This window comes from Anguilla anguilla, chromosome 2 (genome assembly GCF_013347855.1).
Source record: "Anguilla anguilla isolate fAngAng1 chromosome 2, fAngAng1.pri, whole genome shotgun sequence".
NCBI classification, from domain to species: domain Eukaryota; kingdom Metazoa; phylum Chordata; class Actinopteri; order Anguilliformes; family Anguillidae; genus Anguilla; species Anguilla anguilla.
The window spans coordinates 44,600,506-44,617,606 of record NC_049202.1 but is presented as its reverse complement, the minus strand read 5'-3'; the positions used below and the strand labels follow the sequence as shown (position 1 = coordinate 44,617,606).

The following is a 17,101-nucleotide window of genomic DNA, read 5'->3' as shown; positions in this document are numbered from 1 at the left end:
CCATTTCAGTTGGTATTTTGTCTGACTCATAATCAGTGCGCAGTGATCTGTGCGATTTTTAATTTCCAGCTAAAAACTGTTCATGCTTAAAGTTTTAAGAGCTGTCAAGAATCCCTTTAATTAGCCAGCAAGATGGATTAAATTTGTGAAAAAGGACACCTTAACCTTACTCCACAAGCACTCAAAAGCAAAGCCATCAGCTGATAATAAAAAAGTGAATCTTGGCAGCCTAATCGAAGGCTAATGGAACCATCATAAAAACGTTTAATTTAGACCAGCTTCCAAGACTGATGAATACAAACAGAGCACATACCTGCATGCAGGTTATCTTCTAGTACTTGATACACACAAATAAGGTGTCATTGACTGGAAATAATAATAACAGAAACATGTGATATTTGTATGTTTCAGAATTAATAATTGCATATTTTACAGCATTTTGAGAATGACAATATATGACCCTTTTTTTCCATTTAAAAATGTCACACATTCAAAGTCAATGACCCTACTAAGGCTGTTTTAACAATGCCTGGTAAGTACAGTATAACTGTACACAATGTTCCCCCAGTTGATAGAGGTAGATGACCTGTTCAAGAGGGCAGGAGAATCTCCCTAGGTACCACCTTTGATGATGGAAGTGGTGTCTATAGTTTCTCTGACTTTTCTTTCTTTCTTTGCGTCTCTCAAACTCTCCTTGAATCGTTGTCTCAGACCAGGGTCTTGCATGTCTCCACAGTCCACCCTTGACAGCTTCAAGGAACGCTGTGTCAAAACTGGATGCAGCTCTATGCATTCTGAATAGGCCCCTGGGGACATCTTCCCTTCCCATAGAGGTAACCGCAGTGATCACCCTGGGCTATGAACAGAAAATGCATTTGATTGCTTTACTTAACTTGAGTAAATCCACAAATCTTAAAACAAATACTGGGATTTCAGATTTCTGATAGCTCTTAAAACCTGCAGTGTAATAAATCTGCATGTACATATTTAAAAATAACTGATTCTGCATAATCCGAAATGGAGCTGGATCAGATCTAGGCTTACTGGATGAGCTCAATATCTAATGGTATAGCATTTAAACAAGTGAAAAGGAAGGGATTAGGCCTTCTCATATGCATATGAAAGTGCAGACAAGAATAGCAGGCATGACGATAAATGCTGATATGTTTTGACATGTTTTAAATTGGTAGTTTACCAACACAGCTATCCATGCCTCCCCACCAAGACAGTATTTGCTCATCCACTGCCCTTGGGGGAGTTTTAGACAGTGCGGCTCATCTGTGGTTAGACGGATCCAGTTGGATAAGCACTTTAACATGTTCATTTCCCTTCTCAACTGAGCCTGTCACATGAGTAGGAGGGCTCCAATAAATAAATAAAAAACACTAAACTGCTGCTTGTCTGCTCGCTTCCCTTTGGAGAACCTGAAACTTTAAAGACCTTTTATTCAGTAGAAGTATTCATTTCCTTAGTAACACATCATTTTCACTTTTTATACTAAAATCAATATTAAGTAATAAAATCCCTATATTTTCTACCAATGTATTTCTGATAGGGTTGTGCAGGAGCTATAACACTTAATTTTTCATCATTTCTGTTTGATAAGGTATAAATTACTCAGCAGTGCATCAGCTGTAAAAGGCCTTCTACCAAGAATGTGTTGGCTGAAAACATCATTGGCAAATTAGAATGGTACAACTGACTTCTTCATAATAAGTTGGATTGCATTTATATAAGATGCAGTATATTCTGAACTATAATAAAATATATGTAGGAAAAAAGATTGATTGGTGTGGTCAAACAAGCTGCAGGCAGATTCTTGTGAGCTGTTGTCAGTTGGTCCACCTTCAAACATAGCCATTAACAGGTATGTCCAAATTGCTGGATATTGGTTTTAATTATGATAATCAACATCAGAGGTACATTGCTAGTACTGCTGTAATAATCATCACTAAATCATCGCTGAATTACCTGCATGATATAAAATTGGATATCCAATGTTCATAATTGTGATACTATTGATGTGTGTATATGTAGTAAAAAAAAAAAGTTAAACTGAAATATCAAAAAAGTGATCTATTCATTTAAACATCTCCCTCTCATATAATACCTGACTCAAGGGAAAATTAGGGCTCAGTCAATGAAGAACAGTCTACATTGATGAAGAAAACACTACACACATAAATAACACAGCACTGTTAAAATACATTACTATAAATTATCTGGTATTTTATGAGAAGCAGAAAATTCAATTAACAGAATTAATTTGTTCTATATAACACCCAACCCACATCATTATCTTCAATTATTAGATTAGTTTATTTTTCAATTTGGAAGATGTCCGTGAACACAAAAACAGATATAGGTTAAAATAAGTTGATGTGTGAGTCACTTAAATGTATTACGGACAGTGACTGATTACATAGAAATCTATAAGCATGTTTTGTTTCATGGAAGATCGCAGAAATAGATTTGTAAAGATGGGTGACATGAGAGCAATGCTCAGTGCTCCTGACCTGTTTTGATAATGACACAGCATGTGTCAGCATTCATTTTAGCTTGTTAGCAAGTTTATTGTGAAAACAGTATAATTGAGAGGATAAGAGGTTAAATCATTATAGATATAGTTGTACTTGTGCATTCATCCTTCAAATGATTGATTTTCATAAATTTTATTAAAATTAAATTGTGATTCATAGAGGTAGGAAAAAAAAGTATTCCCTTTTGTAGTGTCATTAAATTATCACAACATCAATATTTATCCAAAAAAGATATTGCTTTGATATATCTGGGAATGATCTGTTCTTGGTTGCTTTGTGCCATCTCTGCTGTTCAGTCTTACTTTTCAATGTAAAAATGTAACTGTAACCCTAGATCGGTAAGTGAGCTTGGTGATATCTTATTAAAATTTACACTTCAATGCCAAACCTTCAGTTTTGTTTACTTCTCATGCTCCAGGAGTTTTTTTCCAGTTTTACCTCCCCCCCACGAAGAACTTGGCACACCACTAGTCTCTACCCTTCACCTCTGAAATGAAAAACAACTCTAAGCAAAAATTCATTCAAAAGAATAAAATGCATGCAACTCACCCTAGGCTGAAGGATGTCCCGCGTGAGGCTCTTTAGCCTTCTTAGCAATAAAGTTTCTGCTGATGTGAAAGAAGCTATAAGTCAGTGGGGGGAAGTGGTACTATTGACAATGATTTGGCGGTATGAATCCAGCCCCATGGCACAAGCTGTTTTAGCATCTCTCACTGTTGAACCATCAGTTTGACGAATGATTGCTCACATGCTAAAATATTACATTTATCTTTAAAGGTTAAAAGCAATCTGGCAACTTATGATGTGTACTATTCCACCCTGAAAAAAATCATTCCAGACTGCTTATAATATGACTCAGATTATTTCAGAGACTTCACAGAGCATAGCTTGCAAAACAAGTAAGACATCCTCCCATCCTTCCTGTCTAAAACTAACCACCAAAGTTAAATGTCATTTTCTTAAAAGACGCATGTGTCAGAATATACTTAAACACCTATCTAGACTCCATTCAAATTCAGGAGCATGCTCCAAGCCCAAATACTTTTTAATGTCAGACAATAGCAAATCAACAGCTACAACAGCCAATGCTGTAAATTTGACATCAAACCAGTTTAAAATTAAAATAACTATTTAAGTGCAAATGAGGTTGCTTGTTCATTACTTCCCTTCAAAATTTGGTTTTAACGGCCTCATGGCACTTGGAAAAGCAGAATGATGAATAAAAAGTTGTAAGCACTTCCTAGTTCCAATCCATTATTTAATTCATATCAGGAAGTATTAGGAAATCTAGTCCTGATACTAGAATTAATTCATATCAGGAAATCTAGTCTTGCATTGGTGGAAAATTGTACTAGCTAGCCAGTGTTGAGGTTACTTTAAATGAAAAAGGCCACTCTAGGCAAGAATGTTGTCTTCCACATGTCTTCATGTTGAATACACTTTCAATTTTACACAGAACTTTAAATATTCCTTTTTTTTTGCCATGGAAGCTGCACAAAAGGAGCTAATAAAACTTCTCTGTGGTTAAATAGCATTACAAACAACTAAACCTTGTGCACTGCTTCACCATTCTGCTCTACAAGACTCGATTCCAAAAGATACATTCATATTTTTGTCTCTCTCAAACACATGGCATCAATGTGCTCTGTATCTTAGTTTCTTGAGAAAACGAAATGTATCTTTGGCTTTCTGACTAATATCGTGGTACTGTATGTTTTGTTCTGTTTTTTGTTTTTTCCTCATGGAAGCAGGTATAACAAGCTGTACACAGAATAGCATAACAGACGCCAACATTTTTGTAATACATGAAGCTCAGTGTGTAGACATCAAAACTGAGAAGATCTATCTCTTAGAAAAAAGGGTTCTTTGGCTTGTTTATTTCTTTATAGAACCTGCTATGGTAGGTATGAAATGTGTGAAAGCTCCCACATTTAACCATTTTGTCCAACAAAGAACCCTTTAACTATAGGCTATACTGCTCCTCTCTCGAGACACAGAGGAGCCTTTTGGAACCCTTTCCTCTGAGAGTGTATTTTCATGTGCACAGTTGCAGTCCACAGTTGCTTTATTTTAACAATATTGGTCAAGATATCAACATCTACATTAGCCAAAACATTGACCAACATATGATTTCAATAAATAAACCTTCAATAAAGGTAAACATAAAAATTTAATTTTTTTTTTTTTTTTTTTTTTTAAAGAAGTAGTCTACTGCTGATTAGGGACTGCAATAGGCCTACAAGATGTATACACCAAATTCTTATTATCGATGTCTAAATACTACCACATAGCCTACTCAGACACCACATTCCTGAGAAAACAGTGAATAGCAAAATTTAGCTCCTCGGTTTGGTGGTGTGACATGAGGAGACTTATTGTTTATTTGAAATCTATGTATTTTAAAAATATTTTAAAACATGAATGATGGTTTTTATGTTGTCTGTATACAACCTAAAATTGCCAAAGACCTTCAAAAGAATAGTCAAAGAATCACTTCAAACTGAATGTTAAATAAGATTAGGCATAGTGTTGTACCTTTATTTTAATAGCCATATCATAAAATGTCAATTTATAGTTGACATAAAGTAATGGGAACGCACTAAAAGTAGCCTATATAAAAAGGGTGAATAGGCTTGGAATTATTTAATGTATATTATAATTATGAAGTGTACACAGAGAGAACATCTAATCTGTAACTACACAACGTGTTAATATCTACGCTGATTAAATATAATGTTCTGGGTGTGAAAATATTTTTTCTAAACAAATTGAACACCTAACTATGTACGGAATGAATTCTGGCAGAACATATTTCTTTACCTAATGATGGTTTGGTGCGATTTCCATCGTATTCGCTCTCAGCATAAAAAATGCAACATTTAAAATAGTCAGAGAACATCCACAGGTGCATCTCAAGAAAAGAGGAGTCCATACAGCATATCAGGGCAATTATTTCCCAGTGTCTTTGGTCACACAAACATTGACTGAAAGCTTGCACGTCGCAGCTCTTTGCTTACCATATACCGAACATGTACCCTATAATTTCTAGTCCGAGGACGTACAACTCACATATAAACCCAAAGATTCATAACATTGTTGAGACAGATCTTCATATGATGTACTGTCAATAAATAGACATAAACATAGCCGCCTTTTCCTGAGCCAGTGCGACTGATTCGGTGTCTTACCTCTTTTTTCATATGCGTGAATAACGTGTCAGAATTGATACGCGTTGCCTACAACCACTCGCAAAAAGATATCTAGAAGCAACAGTATGATCATGTGTGTCTTCAGCAAAATATGCAATAATTACGATCGTATAATTTACTGTTTGAACTGTAATTTTGCAGGTTAATTACAACCAATTGATACACACAGAACGCAGTTTCTACATCTCAGTATGAGAACATCGTAAATTAAAATAATAAAATAAAACAATAAAAACGAATCAATAAACGCGTCATGCACCGTTAACTTTCACTGGGAGATGTTATTTTCTACGGACCCCAAGAGCAGTTTGAGCAGCACATCCAGCCATTAAAATTCAATAAAAACTTTTAGTTTTTAACTTGTATATTATCGACTATTCTTGTTCGTTTTAACCGTCTCAAAATCCCGCAACATAGGCTACATCAAATGCATGCATAGTGGCATGTTCCAAATCGAATGTCTGTTAATAATAGCACATTCATGTAATTTTATAACTCATATGAAGCAGACTGAAAGTAAATGGAAAAGAGAGCGCACCTGTACCAATCGAGTCCTTTCTCGTAGTTCCTGTCAAAAAAATGGGGCTCAACCCCAACTGCTCTGACGTCGGGGTGAACCCTTAAAGCCTCCAAAAGAGCCCTGGTGCCCCCTTTCTTCACCCCAATTATGATGGCCTGGGGCAATTTTTTCTCCCCATAATCCGGGGTGCTATTCCCCCTTCTGCTGAGCTCGTCGTCCGTGGTGCTGGATTCCTGGTGCTCTCTCTCAAAAACTGCATTCTGAGCACCTGCGATCATTTCAGTCGGAGCAAGCTGTGTTCTGACCCATTCCGTTGCCCTCTGTTCGCTAGCCACATTATCTGGCTGGCCGAGGGTAGAGACGGCATATCCCGCGACCGTCTGCTCGGTGACGGTCCTTTCGACCAGGTCCTCGCCAAAATAACCCTGGGATGTGGCGGAATAAAGTTTCTCTCTGAAAGCAACGAAAGTTGTCTCCTCTGTCACAAGTCTCGCTTGATACACGTAGTTCTCTTGCAAGGGGAACTGTAACGAGTTGTAGCAGCTCATCAAGCTATAGAACAGGTAGGTGACAGAGATGGAGAGAGTAAACATGAATAGGATCTTCCGTGGCACTTTAGAGGTAAAAACTGAAGTGCTGGACCAAAATGCCATCTCTGATAGCAGTGATCCTCACAGAGAAGTGGCTAGACATGTTTTCACCCAAAGTCTCTCATGGACCCTCAACAATAATAATCTGTCACTATCAGCAATGTTCCTGCTGAAACTGCAAGTATACTGGACCACTCACCTTAAAAGAAAGCCCTAGACGCACAGTGAGGAAGAGTGGGGGCAATGATCGTTAAGATTCTAAAAGAATATCGCCACGCATTCTGGAATATCGATTACTTATTTCAACGGTGACAGCCTTTGTCACAATTTATAGGACCGGACCTTTGGATTAGAAAGGCTGCGATCCAGCATCCTTCCAAATGAGCGGCTCTGCTTGCATTGGACAGACCGTGATGGAGGAAGTCTTGACATTTTAAAGAAAAAAAATCTAGCAATTGCCAAAGTCTTGGAAGTAGTGTGCGAGGCACGTCTTCATCTGCTACACGTCCCTCGCGGCTTTTTTGTGCCTTCCTCACCACCACTGCCGTGCGAAACGCCGATTTAAAAATGAACAATTACGAATCCGATGAGTGTACATCCAAATAATGTAGTTGAAATTTTCATGGACCTTGCTCTGTTGACAGCAGTCTTTCCTTTGATAATGTGCTAAGTTTGTGTGGATGAAAGTGAGCTGCCTCTGTATTAATATTCATTGACTCTCTCGACTAGTTGGGAGGCTTGCCTGCTGTCCTAACGCCTTTTGTTGATTGGTAGACACGATGTGTGCATCAGCAATGTGAGCTCATCAGAACACTCGCGGCACATCAACTAAAACACCGAGCGCACCCACGGTCTACTACAGCAGGACTTCAATCCGTTCGAGAATTTAAGAAGAAAAAATGGATAAACCCCGGATAAGCCTCCATTCCATAGCAGTTTCGATGAAGAAAAAGAAGCGTGGTCCATTCCCTCAAACCAGAATGGTAACCCAAATACAATTAGAACATTTACTTTGGTAGCCTATATATAACTACATTTATATGCCTATTAAAATATTTAAACGACACGATTTAGAAAACATAATTACTTGGGTGTATTCGTGTTTAAATGAAATGTAATTACAGCATTTCACAGAATTTCTGAATCAAACGCAAACTGTGTTTTCTGACAGCGTGCTTGATGTGAATAATTGTACAACATCTGAATGGCACGTCATTGTACTAACATCATTTACAGCGGTGCCGCATCTTCGTTTCCCTCCTCCTCCTATGCCATTATTATTATTATTGTTGTTGTTGTTATTATTATTAGTATTATTATTATTAGTCCCAGGTATAATAGCCGAAACAATGCAGCTGTGATTCTTCTGAAATACGGCTACTGCTGACATTGACCAGCTAAAGCTCTCTCCTGCGCTCTGGTGGTCCTTTCGGAAACAATAACTGAAATATAATTCCACACAAAAATGTAATTAATATTGATAGACAGTGGATGAGCTTTGACCTTGTAAGCTCCTTTGTTTTTGAAATTCTGTGATCCAAAAAATGTACTCAGATGAGTTGAATAGTATTAACCATTGTTATTTATTATAATTAACATTATTTTGTATTTCTTATTTATTAAAAAATAAAAAAAATATTACTCTCTTTCATTGGTGATTGTACTAATGCTAATTTATTATTAAACAACATCACACTTCTCCATATTCAAACGTGGGTTAATTAGGCTATGCATTGTATATTTCAAAACAAATTGTCAGGTATGTAAAACCAAACATATAACACTGGACATTAGACAATTATTTTAAGTCACTTATAGGGCTTCAGAAATATTTATTACATACACAAAACAACATTTTATTTGCATCCTTTAATAATATGAACTTATTTTTCCAACTGCTCTTGGATTTCTTGTTCAGGTCGTGGACTACACTACATTAAAAACCGAACCCATTAAATGTTTTGCAATTAAAGGACATGTATGTCATGATAAGATATCCTAACCAATGCCACATATATCGTAATACCACTTAAAGCAGAATTATAAATACACGTGTTCAGGTGGTGTTTATTTCACCCCCCCATATATGATCTCCATTTCACACCTGTGCTACACCTGCTTACTGTGGCTGCATGTTTTAGATCTCATTTTCACCCGCAGTTTGTGATCAAGTGTCTGTGATTCCTCACAAATCATTCAGTCTTGTAAATGGAATAATGATTTCTGGTAAATCAATTTTTCGGATTAAAATAGAAAAATTGACCCGAAACATCCGAGAGAATTAAAATATCAATATTCAGTTGTTTGTTGAGGCTAAAATATAGTGTTCTGAGGCAATTATAAGCTTGGCACTTGACACATATTCATTTGCAGCAGAACATATTGCCTGTTTCAGCTTTGATTAACAACTTACCCCTTTTATGTATCAATGCATTAGTGCTTGCTTAAATAAAAATATTTTCTAATTGTATGGAGGTGGTAGAAAGTTAATGAATTGAAAAGAAGCATTTGATATGGTTGTCAAGAAGCATTTAATGAGCTTGTATACAAATATGGAAATATGTTACATTTTGAGGCATTCAAAATTAAAACAGGGTATGAATGTCAAAGGCAATTTCAAATAACCATAAATATAAATTGTGGTCCCAAGCATCTGAATTGCTGAGCTAGTCAGAGAAAATATTGCCATACAACTGCTAAAAAAGTTAAATTACGTACAATTCAATTTCCATTTTGTAGACTGGACCTGCCTTGGCAGGTTTTTAGTTTGGTGTCATGTAGCTGACCATATCATTTTATTATGTCTCAAGACTTCCCCTTGGCCATCATCATCATACATACTTTTATTTAGTAGTGCCCAGAATGAGAACAATCTGATCTCCTCAACTTTCTGAATTCATTTTGTTGATTACCCTTGTCAATCAAGAGAATCAGACAAGCAATTGGAGACTTGAGTCAGCTTTCAATAATCCTCCAACACTGTTTATGACTTATGTTCGTAGATATTTCAGAACAGCATTAGACTTCACACAGCATTACATTGCTTTGGTTCTGATTAACCAAATAACATTAGAGTTTAGCCGTATTTAAAAAAAAAAAAAAAGCCTATTAGTATTCTGCGTTTTTGAAATGCAAGGATCATTCACCCAAGACAGGGAGGGAGTCTGCACTGTTCATGTAATTAAGCCACACTGATCTTCCACACAAGACAAGCTGTGCTGTGGTGATGGGAAATAAGCAGTTGATAAAACAGCAGGCACGCAGTAGGGAGGTTCGCTACAGTCATGGAGAATGCGACTAGTATCTCCTCTGGCAGTTGTAATGGCTCATCGGGGGTTAATGTGATGGACAATACAAAGCCGTGGTAAAGAAGGGCTCAAACTTCCCCACAGAAGCTTTTCTAATGGCTGAAATACAGTTTTTTTTTTGTTGTTTTTTTTACATGGAGTATAACACACACTTTGCAAAGCTGAGGATCTGTTGCAAGGGCTTTCATGAAGGAAAGCCAGATTCTCTGTATGCCATTGTCGAGCGAGATCAAAACTCTGAATGCTTTCCAGGGGACTGGCCTAACCGGACTGAGCTACACACAGGCTTTGTTGTGCCTGACTTGCAAGAGCATTCTATTGTGTATATTTTAGCACAACTCTAACACATTGGAGCCAAAATACAGATGTTATTCCTTAAGACCAAGGCCAAAAAAAATCACACAAATCTGGTTCCATTGAATCTCCTCATGCATTTAGTGATCATTTGCTTGAGCACAATTTTTTTTAAATTACTTGAATCTTACAGACCATTTGTATGTAACATGATGAGAACCTGATTTTCTTTGCTTATTTAGTTTATTTTTGGCATCCTTGTTTATAGGTTTGGAGTTAGTAGACAGTTAATGAATTGTAAAGAAACATTTGATTTTGATTAAGCTGATCCCAGTACCACCTAAAAAGAAATGAAAAGGAATGAAAGAAAAAATGTACCTATTTCACTAACACACAATGTTCAAAACATTACCAAAATGCCAAGTGCATACTGCATTTCAAACAGCCAATAGATTATGACCAAATTGCAGAGCCACAGAAGAACCTCTAGGAAGTTCAGTGACATACAAGGGTTAAGTACAGATTTTAATCACCATGTTTTATCTGCATAAAACATTAAGTACAGTAAGTTACAGTTGCAATACCTGCTACATATAAACAGGATGGAGGGCACAGAGCCTTGCTGTGCATAATATACAACCCACAGTTGATAACCTAATTTACAGTATATATTATTTACATCATACACCAGTGATGTATTTTATTATATTCATTAAAACATGCTTGTATTTGGAATAACTCTACCATTTTGAAACAGTCTTGTGGTTCACTGTGCTACCGATTCACACAAGTGGAAATGACATCACATGCATATTTTAGTAACTAGTGTGTCTACTGGAATAAATGGAACCTTTTGTCAGATCACTTTTGCTAGCCTTGAAAAATGCTCATTTAATGAAAGTGTTTTATAAGTGACGTTTATTGCCACAGGTGACATTCCTTATTATTTTCAAAATTAATAATATTCCAAAGGTTTGACTTATGTCCTTTGGGAAAATGAGGGAAATCATTCTTGAATTAAATCAGTCAAATAGGTGTTCCCTTCCATTATAGTATCCCATCCATCCTGTACCTCAAATGTACCAGGGAGCATTCTTATTACAAGTATTGCTTGTTAATTATTACGTGCACATGCATTTCTGTTGATTCTATTGGCAACATTAAACCATCAACAGCAAACCAAGACATTTGCCAATTACAGGGTATGTGAAAAAAAAAATCTAATTATGATTCTTTTTTTGTTCCGCTCTTTAAAACACACGGGTGTCTTATGGTCTTCAAGATGATACTCAATTGCTAGGCATGAAAAAACAGCTAATTCTCACTAATAATGTGCATATTAAATGAGTAACCTCTGTACACAGTGGTATGCAAACATTGGAGCACCTTTGGTAAAACTGTATATTGTACACATGACACATTTCTGCAAATTGTAATGCACAAAAGCTATTTATTGCTGAATTTAACAGTTTCATTCTGAATTTCATTATGAATGAAAACTAATACAATGTGGCATGTGCAAACATTTAGACACTCTTCCAGTTGATCCATTAATACTTTTAAGTTTTCAAAACTTGATTGATTTATTAGGTATTAAATCAAGCCAATTGAAGACAATTCCAGAGCTTAAATATTCTGACCCTTCTAACCTCTCAGAATGTTGTGCATCATCTCAACACCACTGGATCCTCTAAGCAGCTGAACAAGGACTTGAAAATAAAGATAATTCACTGATATTATGCAAGTGAAGGTTACACGAAGATGTATAAACACTTCAGTCAGTGACAGAAACATGAATTTCGGAAAAATAAGTTAAGGGGAGCTGTTGAAGTTGAGGCAAGATTCGGAAGACTGAGAAAAATCTCTGATAGAACTGATTGTAGACTGGTCAGGTATACAAAGCAGCACCCACGTATCACAGTAACGGACCTGCAGAAAGGTTTAGTTAACACCAGAGTAGTGCTGCACTGGTACACTCTAGCATTGCTTCCAAAAATGACATTCAGGGAAGAGCTGTCAGAATAAAACCTTTCCTGTGATCTCATCACAAATTCAACATCTGAAGTTTGAAACACACTACTTAGATAAGCCAAAGACATTTTGGACAAAGTTCTATGGACTGATGAAACAAAAATTGAACTCTTTAGCCGCAAGCAGCAAAGATACATTTGGAGAAAAATAGGGGAACAATAGAACACCTTGTCAACTGTTAAGCATTGGGGTGGATCTATTATTCTTTGGGGTTGTACAGCAGCCAGTGGCACAGAAAATATTGTGCGGGTAGAGAAAAACAAATAGAAAAAAATAAATAAATCAACAAATTATCAACAAATCCTAGAAGCTAATGTCTCAGAGTCAGTAGGAAAAAAATTGAAAAGCGAAATTGATAAGAGAGAAGCTTAAAAGAGGGTGAATACAGTATATCAACCAGACAATGATCCAAAACATACCTCATAATCAACCATAAACTACTTAAAAGAATAAAAGATGAATGTGGAATGGCCTTCACGGTCCCCAGACTTGAATATTACAGAAAATCTGTGGGGAGATCTCAAACATATTTTGCAAGGAAGACAGAAGAATATTTATGAACCAGAAGGGTTCAGCAAAGGATTCCTAGGAAAATTCCTAAAGCAAGAACAGAAAGACTGTTAACTGGCTACAGTACTGTAAATGTTTGGAAGCTGTGATTTCTGCTTACAGAGTTGCTACTAAATACTGACTGACAGGTGCCCAAACATTTGTTTGTTGTTTTATTTTGAACTTTGTTAAATTCAACAAAAAGTAACTGTGCCTTAAATTTACAGAAATATGTCAGAAAATGTCCTGACGAAAAAAAAAAGGATGCATTATAGTATAGTCTATTTGCAGTGAATCTTACTGAACTTTCCTACATAGATACATAAGAAGAGCCAAGGGCTCCAAATATAAGCATGCTGGGGAAAAATGAATGCATTTGATAAGGTTAGGTTAGGTTGCGTTTCTTGATACGCTCTTAATTATCTGAACATGATAACAAGCTGCCAAATACTTTTGGGGATAAGAGCTTGTTTGGAATTGATTCCATATCGGTAAACGCAAATAACCTATATTCCTTTTTGTAGAATAAATCCATATAGTTCAAATTATTGTCACTAATGGAGTAATACCACATTGTCCAGCATTACGGCAATTCCATGTGATGACCGAATTTGTATAATCATGGTTTTGAATTAAATTGGTGTGAAACAGAAACGTGTATTCTTAGAATTTAAAGTAATTCATGCCTTTTTTGAACACTTTTGTACTTATATATTTATATACAGGGTTGAAGTACGGCCTATGGATTTTGTCCAAAAACATGAATGGGTCTGTGGAGAATATTCCAGCAAAGGAACTTAAGGATGGTTGAACATGTATGCTGCACCTTTCTCTGTAAATTCTCAATTCATATAAAAACTGTTTGGTCTCAAATCCACTTTTTAAATGACTAAAAATTCCACTACCATACCATAATTAACACTCATAATAACAGGCATTTTTAGGTTCACTGACAATGTGGTAGCAGTTTTGTTACTCATTTTGTTTCTTAATAAATGAGCAATTAAAACGTGTCATTCTGTTACCAGAAAGGTACTAGAATGACAATAACATTGAGTGCCAAGACGCTTTTCTAATTTTATGAACTATCCCTCATGAGTTTGGAGAAAACATGAAACAAACAAATATAGACGTTTTGGTGTGATTCTATCCTGGAAGCCATCAGAACAAATAAGAAAACATAGCTTACAACATATATTCACTAATTACATTTTTTCAGTATTCTATAAGGTGCTTCAAATTGGTGCATTCGTGTTTCTTCAGCTCAGTTACCACCAGTTCTGGGATTCCAAAATATTTTCTGTTAACATTGATGGCTATCAGCAAAGTGGTGCAATGCTAGACAAGTCTACTTGAACCTGAATAGCTGGACTAGCTCAACTTCAAAACACGTTGACTCCAAACACCATTTGCTTGTGAATTTTAGAACCATTACAAATGTTTTGTCCCTGAAGACTTAGAAAAGAATTTGGCTTTGCAAGTTCTTGTCCATTTTTAAATACCTATTTCAAAGTCTCAGCCTTCTGCATGTTTCCTCTCTCTGTGTTCACATTAGACTAAGGTTAATTTCCCAGGCCCCAACATGAATAGACATAATCTTGTTTGTGTTTGATTGTATTGGGCCAAGGAGAAGGACTGCAGCTCACTGCACCATAGCCACCAATACTGAGTACAGTGCCCTCCATCATTAGTCTCACCCTTAATAAAGATGTGCAAAAAAGGCTGTAAAAACAGTGGGGGTACTCAGCCATATTGTACTCAAAAAAGGATTTATATTCTTTCATACAAATGCAATTGCTCAGAGAAAAAAGATTAAGTAGGCTTGTTATTTTCCTTAAATTCATTATTCACACACCTACAGCGTATTCAGTGCTTTGTTCACCCCCCATTTGTAAGGATAACTCTACTCAATTATCTTTTTTTATGACATTGACAACATATTTGCGAGCAATCTTTGACCACAATACCAGGTTTTTCCCCAGTACATCTTGGTACTTAGCAGAGTTTGTACGAACACATGCCCCACTAACACCGTAACCTATACAATGTGGACCACTATGGCTCTTCTGCAGAACATCCCGCTTTTTAACTCTTAGCCAGCTGAGAGGAGAACTACCACAGGCGGCCCTCATTCAGGAAACATGACACAAACATAAAATGAGAAAATGAGGGAAGTAATTTGGCTCGTGCTACTCTGCCAGGCCTCCCCACAGGAGCTCCAGCACTCCCAGCAGTGGTGTACACTGCCACCCCATCACTACAGGAAGCCTCTCTAGACTGCATCTGGACACCACTACAGATTTCCCCAGCACCTGGACCCACAGTGACCTCAGCTACTCAGCCCCTTAGTCCTGTACAGTGAGACTCGCACACATCCCTCAATTGCAATGTGTGCACATCCCTTACTTCACTGAACTGGTTTTCTGCTGCTGCCATTACTCACATTCTCATCCTTCACGGACCGAAGACACCCGGTCAAGCACTGCCAGATTGATGCCTGGCGAGCGGCTGTCACACAAATGTACACAGATTAAATTTAAAAAGGAATAACTGAAAACAAAACAAAATATTAAAGAGCAAAACACTGCTGGCCAGCAACAGTTAAAACAAGAGAACAAAATTAATTGGAACTGCACAATAACCCCATCCCTTCCCTCCAGGGGTTCAACACCAAGTAACTCTACCTTATCCCCTAAATACCATTTAACAAGACTCAAAAGGGCTTTCAGGTGAGCAACCTTAGCTCACCACCTAGGAGAAAGAAAATGGCAATCCCACAATTAACATTTCTTGCGTACACCTTAATTCCCTTGTTATCTCGCCGCTTCCAGCTCAGTCAAGAATTACGCTTACAACTCCAGATATGTGCAGTCTTCTTTGTGCATCTTTACACTGGGTGTGAATCATTTTATAGGGCATTGTACAATGTTGTTATTCCACAAATGTTCGCATCTGTGGAAATCACTAATGTTCTCGAGTACATTATGACCAGCAGAGCAAGGATATCACTCAAGTGTGCAAATTACTGACATGGAAAATGAGGAGATGCATATTGTGCACTTCTCCAAGACGTACAGCAAGGGCTTTGTCTTTACTATTTAAGAATGAACTGACACATGTGGAGTGGTGCCTCTAAGTGTGATTCTTGGGATTATTTCAACACCAACTGTAGACAACAAAGAATGTTTTCATTCTGTAGAGGCAATTGCTAAAGCCAATTATAAATTGGTCTGGTGAATTGAACAAATTTGCATTTGACATGAATGTTACATGTGCTTGTTAAAATTCTTGTTTTACAAGCAAGTCACCTTTTATATCCTTTTTTGGTTCATGCAGATGACAAACATTTTGTGTGAAATACCTTGTTATAGGTTGTACAGTGGTGGGTGAGGATAGTAGCTGGATGGATTTGTTTATCCTTTTTTGCCACAGAGACTACACTTGTGTTGATGCACTCTGTGTTGAAACCCTCTACCATGCCTAACCTTCTCTTCTCTGTTTTCCCTTGGGCTCCTGCCCTTCCTTCGCCCTGAGTTCACGAACCGCTCTAGTCTTGTTTCTAGCCCAGAGATCAAGGGATCACTCCAGCCCTGTCCCTCACTCAGTGGTTTCAGACCGCTGCAGCCCTGTTCCTACCCTGCCCATGCTTTGATGCAACTTGGAGCGCAGGATGTTTCACCCAGCCCCTCTAAACTGCACACTATGCTTCCCTTCATTTAGACTTCTACTTTTCCAGCTAGTCTGTTACCTCACCCATAACCTGTACAAACTATATTTGTTGTGATAGATCCCATATCACATTTCTGTTACATCCATTCTACCCCTACTTTACACCAGGCTGACCCCCCCTCAATAGTCGGATTCCTCCCAAGATTTCTTCTTCCAACAGGGACTTTTTTTTATCCCCACTGGGGAGTTTTTTTTTTTTTTTTTTTTTTTTTACCTCATGAAAAGTAGTGAGTGTTTGGTCAGGTTTATTCAGAACAACTGAGCTGAAAAACAGCCAGTCAGAATTCTGTACGTCTGTAGAGCCATGTCACCGTAATACAGCCATACGTGT

At 37.2% G+C, this 17,101-nt stretch overlaps 1 protein-coding gene across 1 annotated transcript in view; it reads right to left on the bottom strand.

Annotated features, from left to right (window-relative positions):
• Positions 1-7,829, bottom strand: part of LOC118219553 (heparan sulfate glucosamine 3-O-sulfotransferase 4-like) — a 103,262-nt gene extending 95,433 nt beyond the window's left edge. The window contains exon 1 of the mRNA XM_035402784.1: positions 6,288-7,829. Coding sequence (XP_035258675.1) covers positions 6,288-6,922 — 635 coding nt within the window. The 5' untranslated portion in view covers positions 6,923-7,829. The remainder of the gene's footprint in view (positions 1-6,287) is intronic.
• Positions 7,830-17,101: the final 9,272 nt, after the last annotated feature.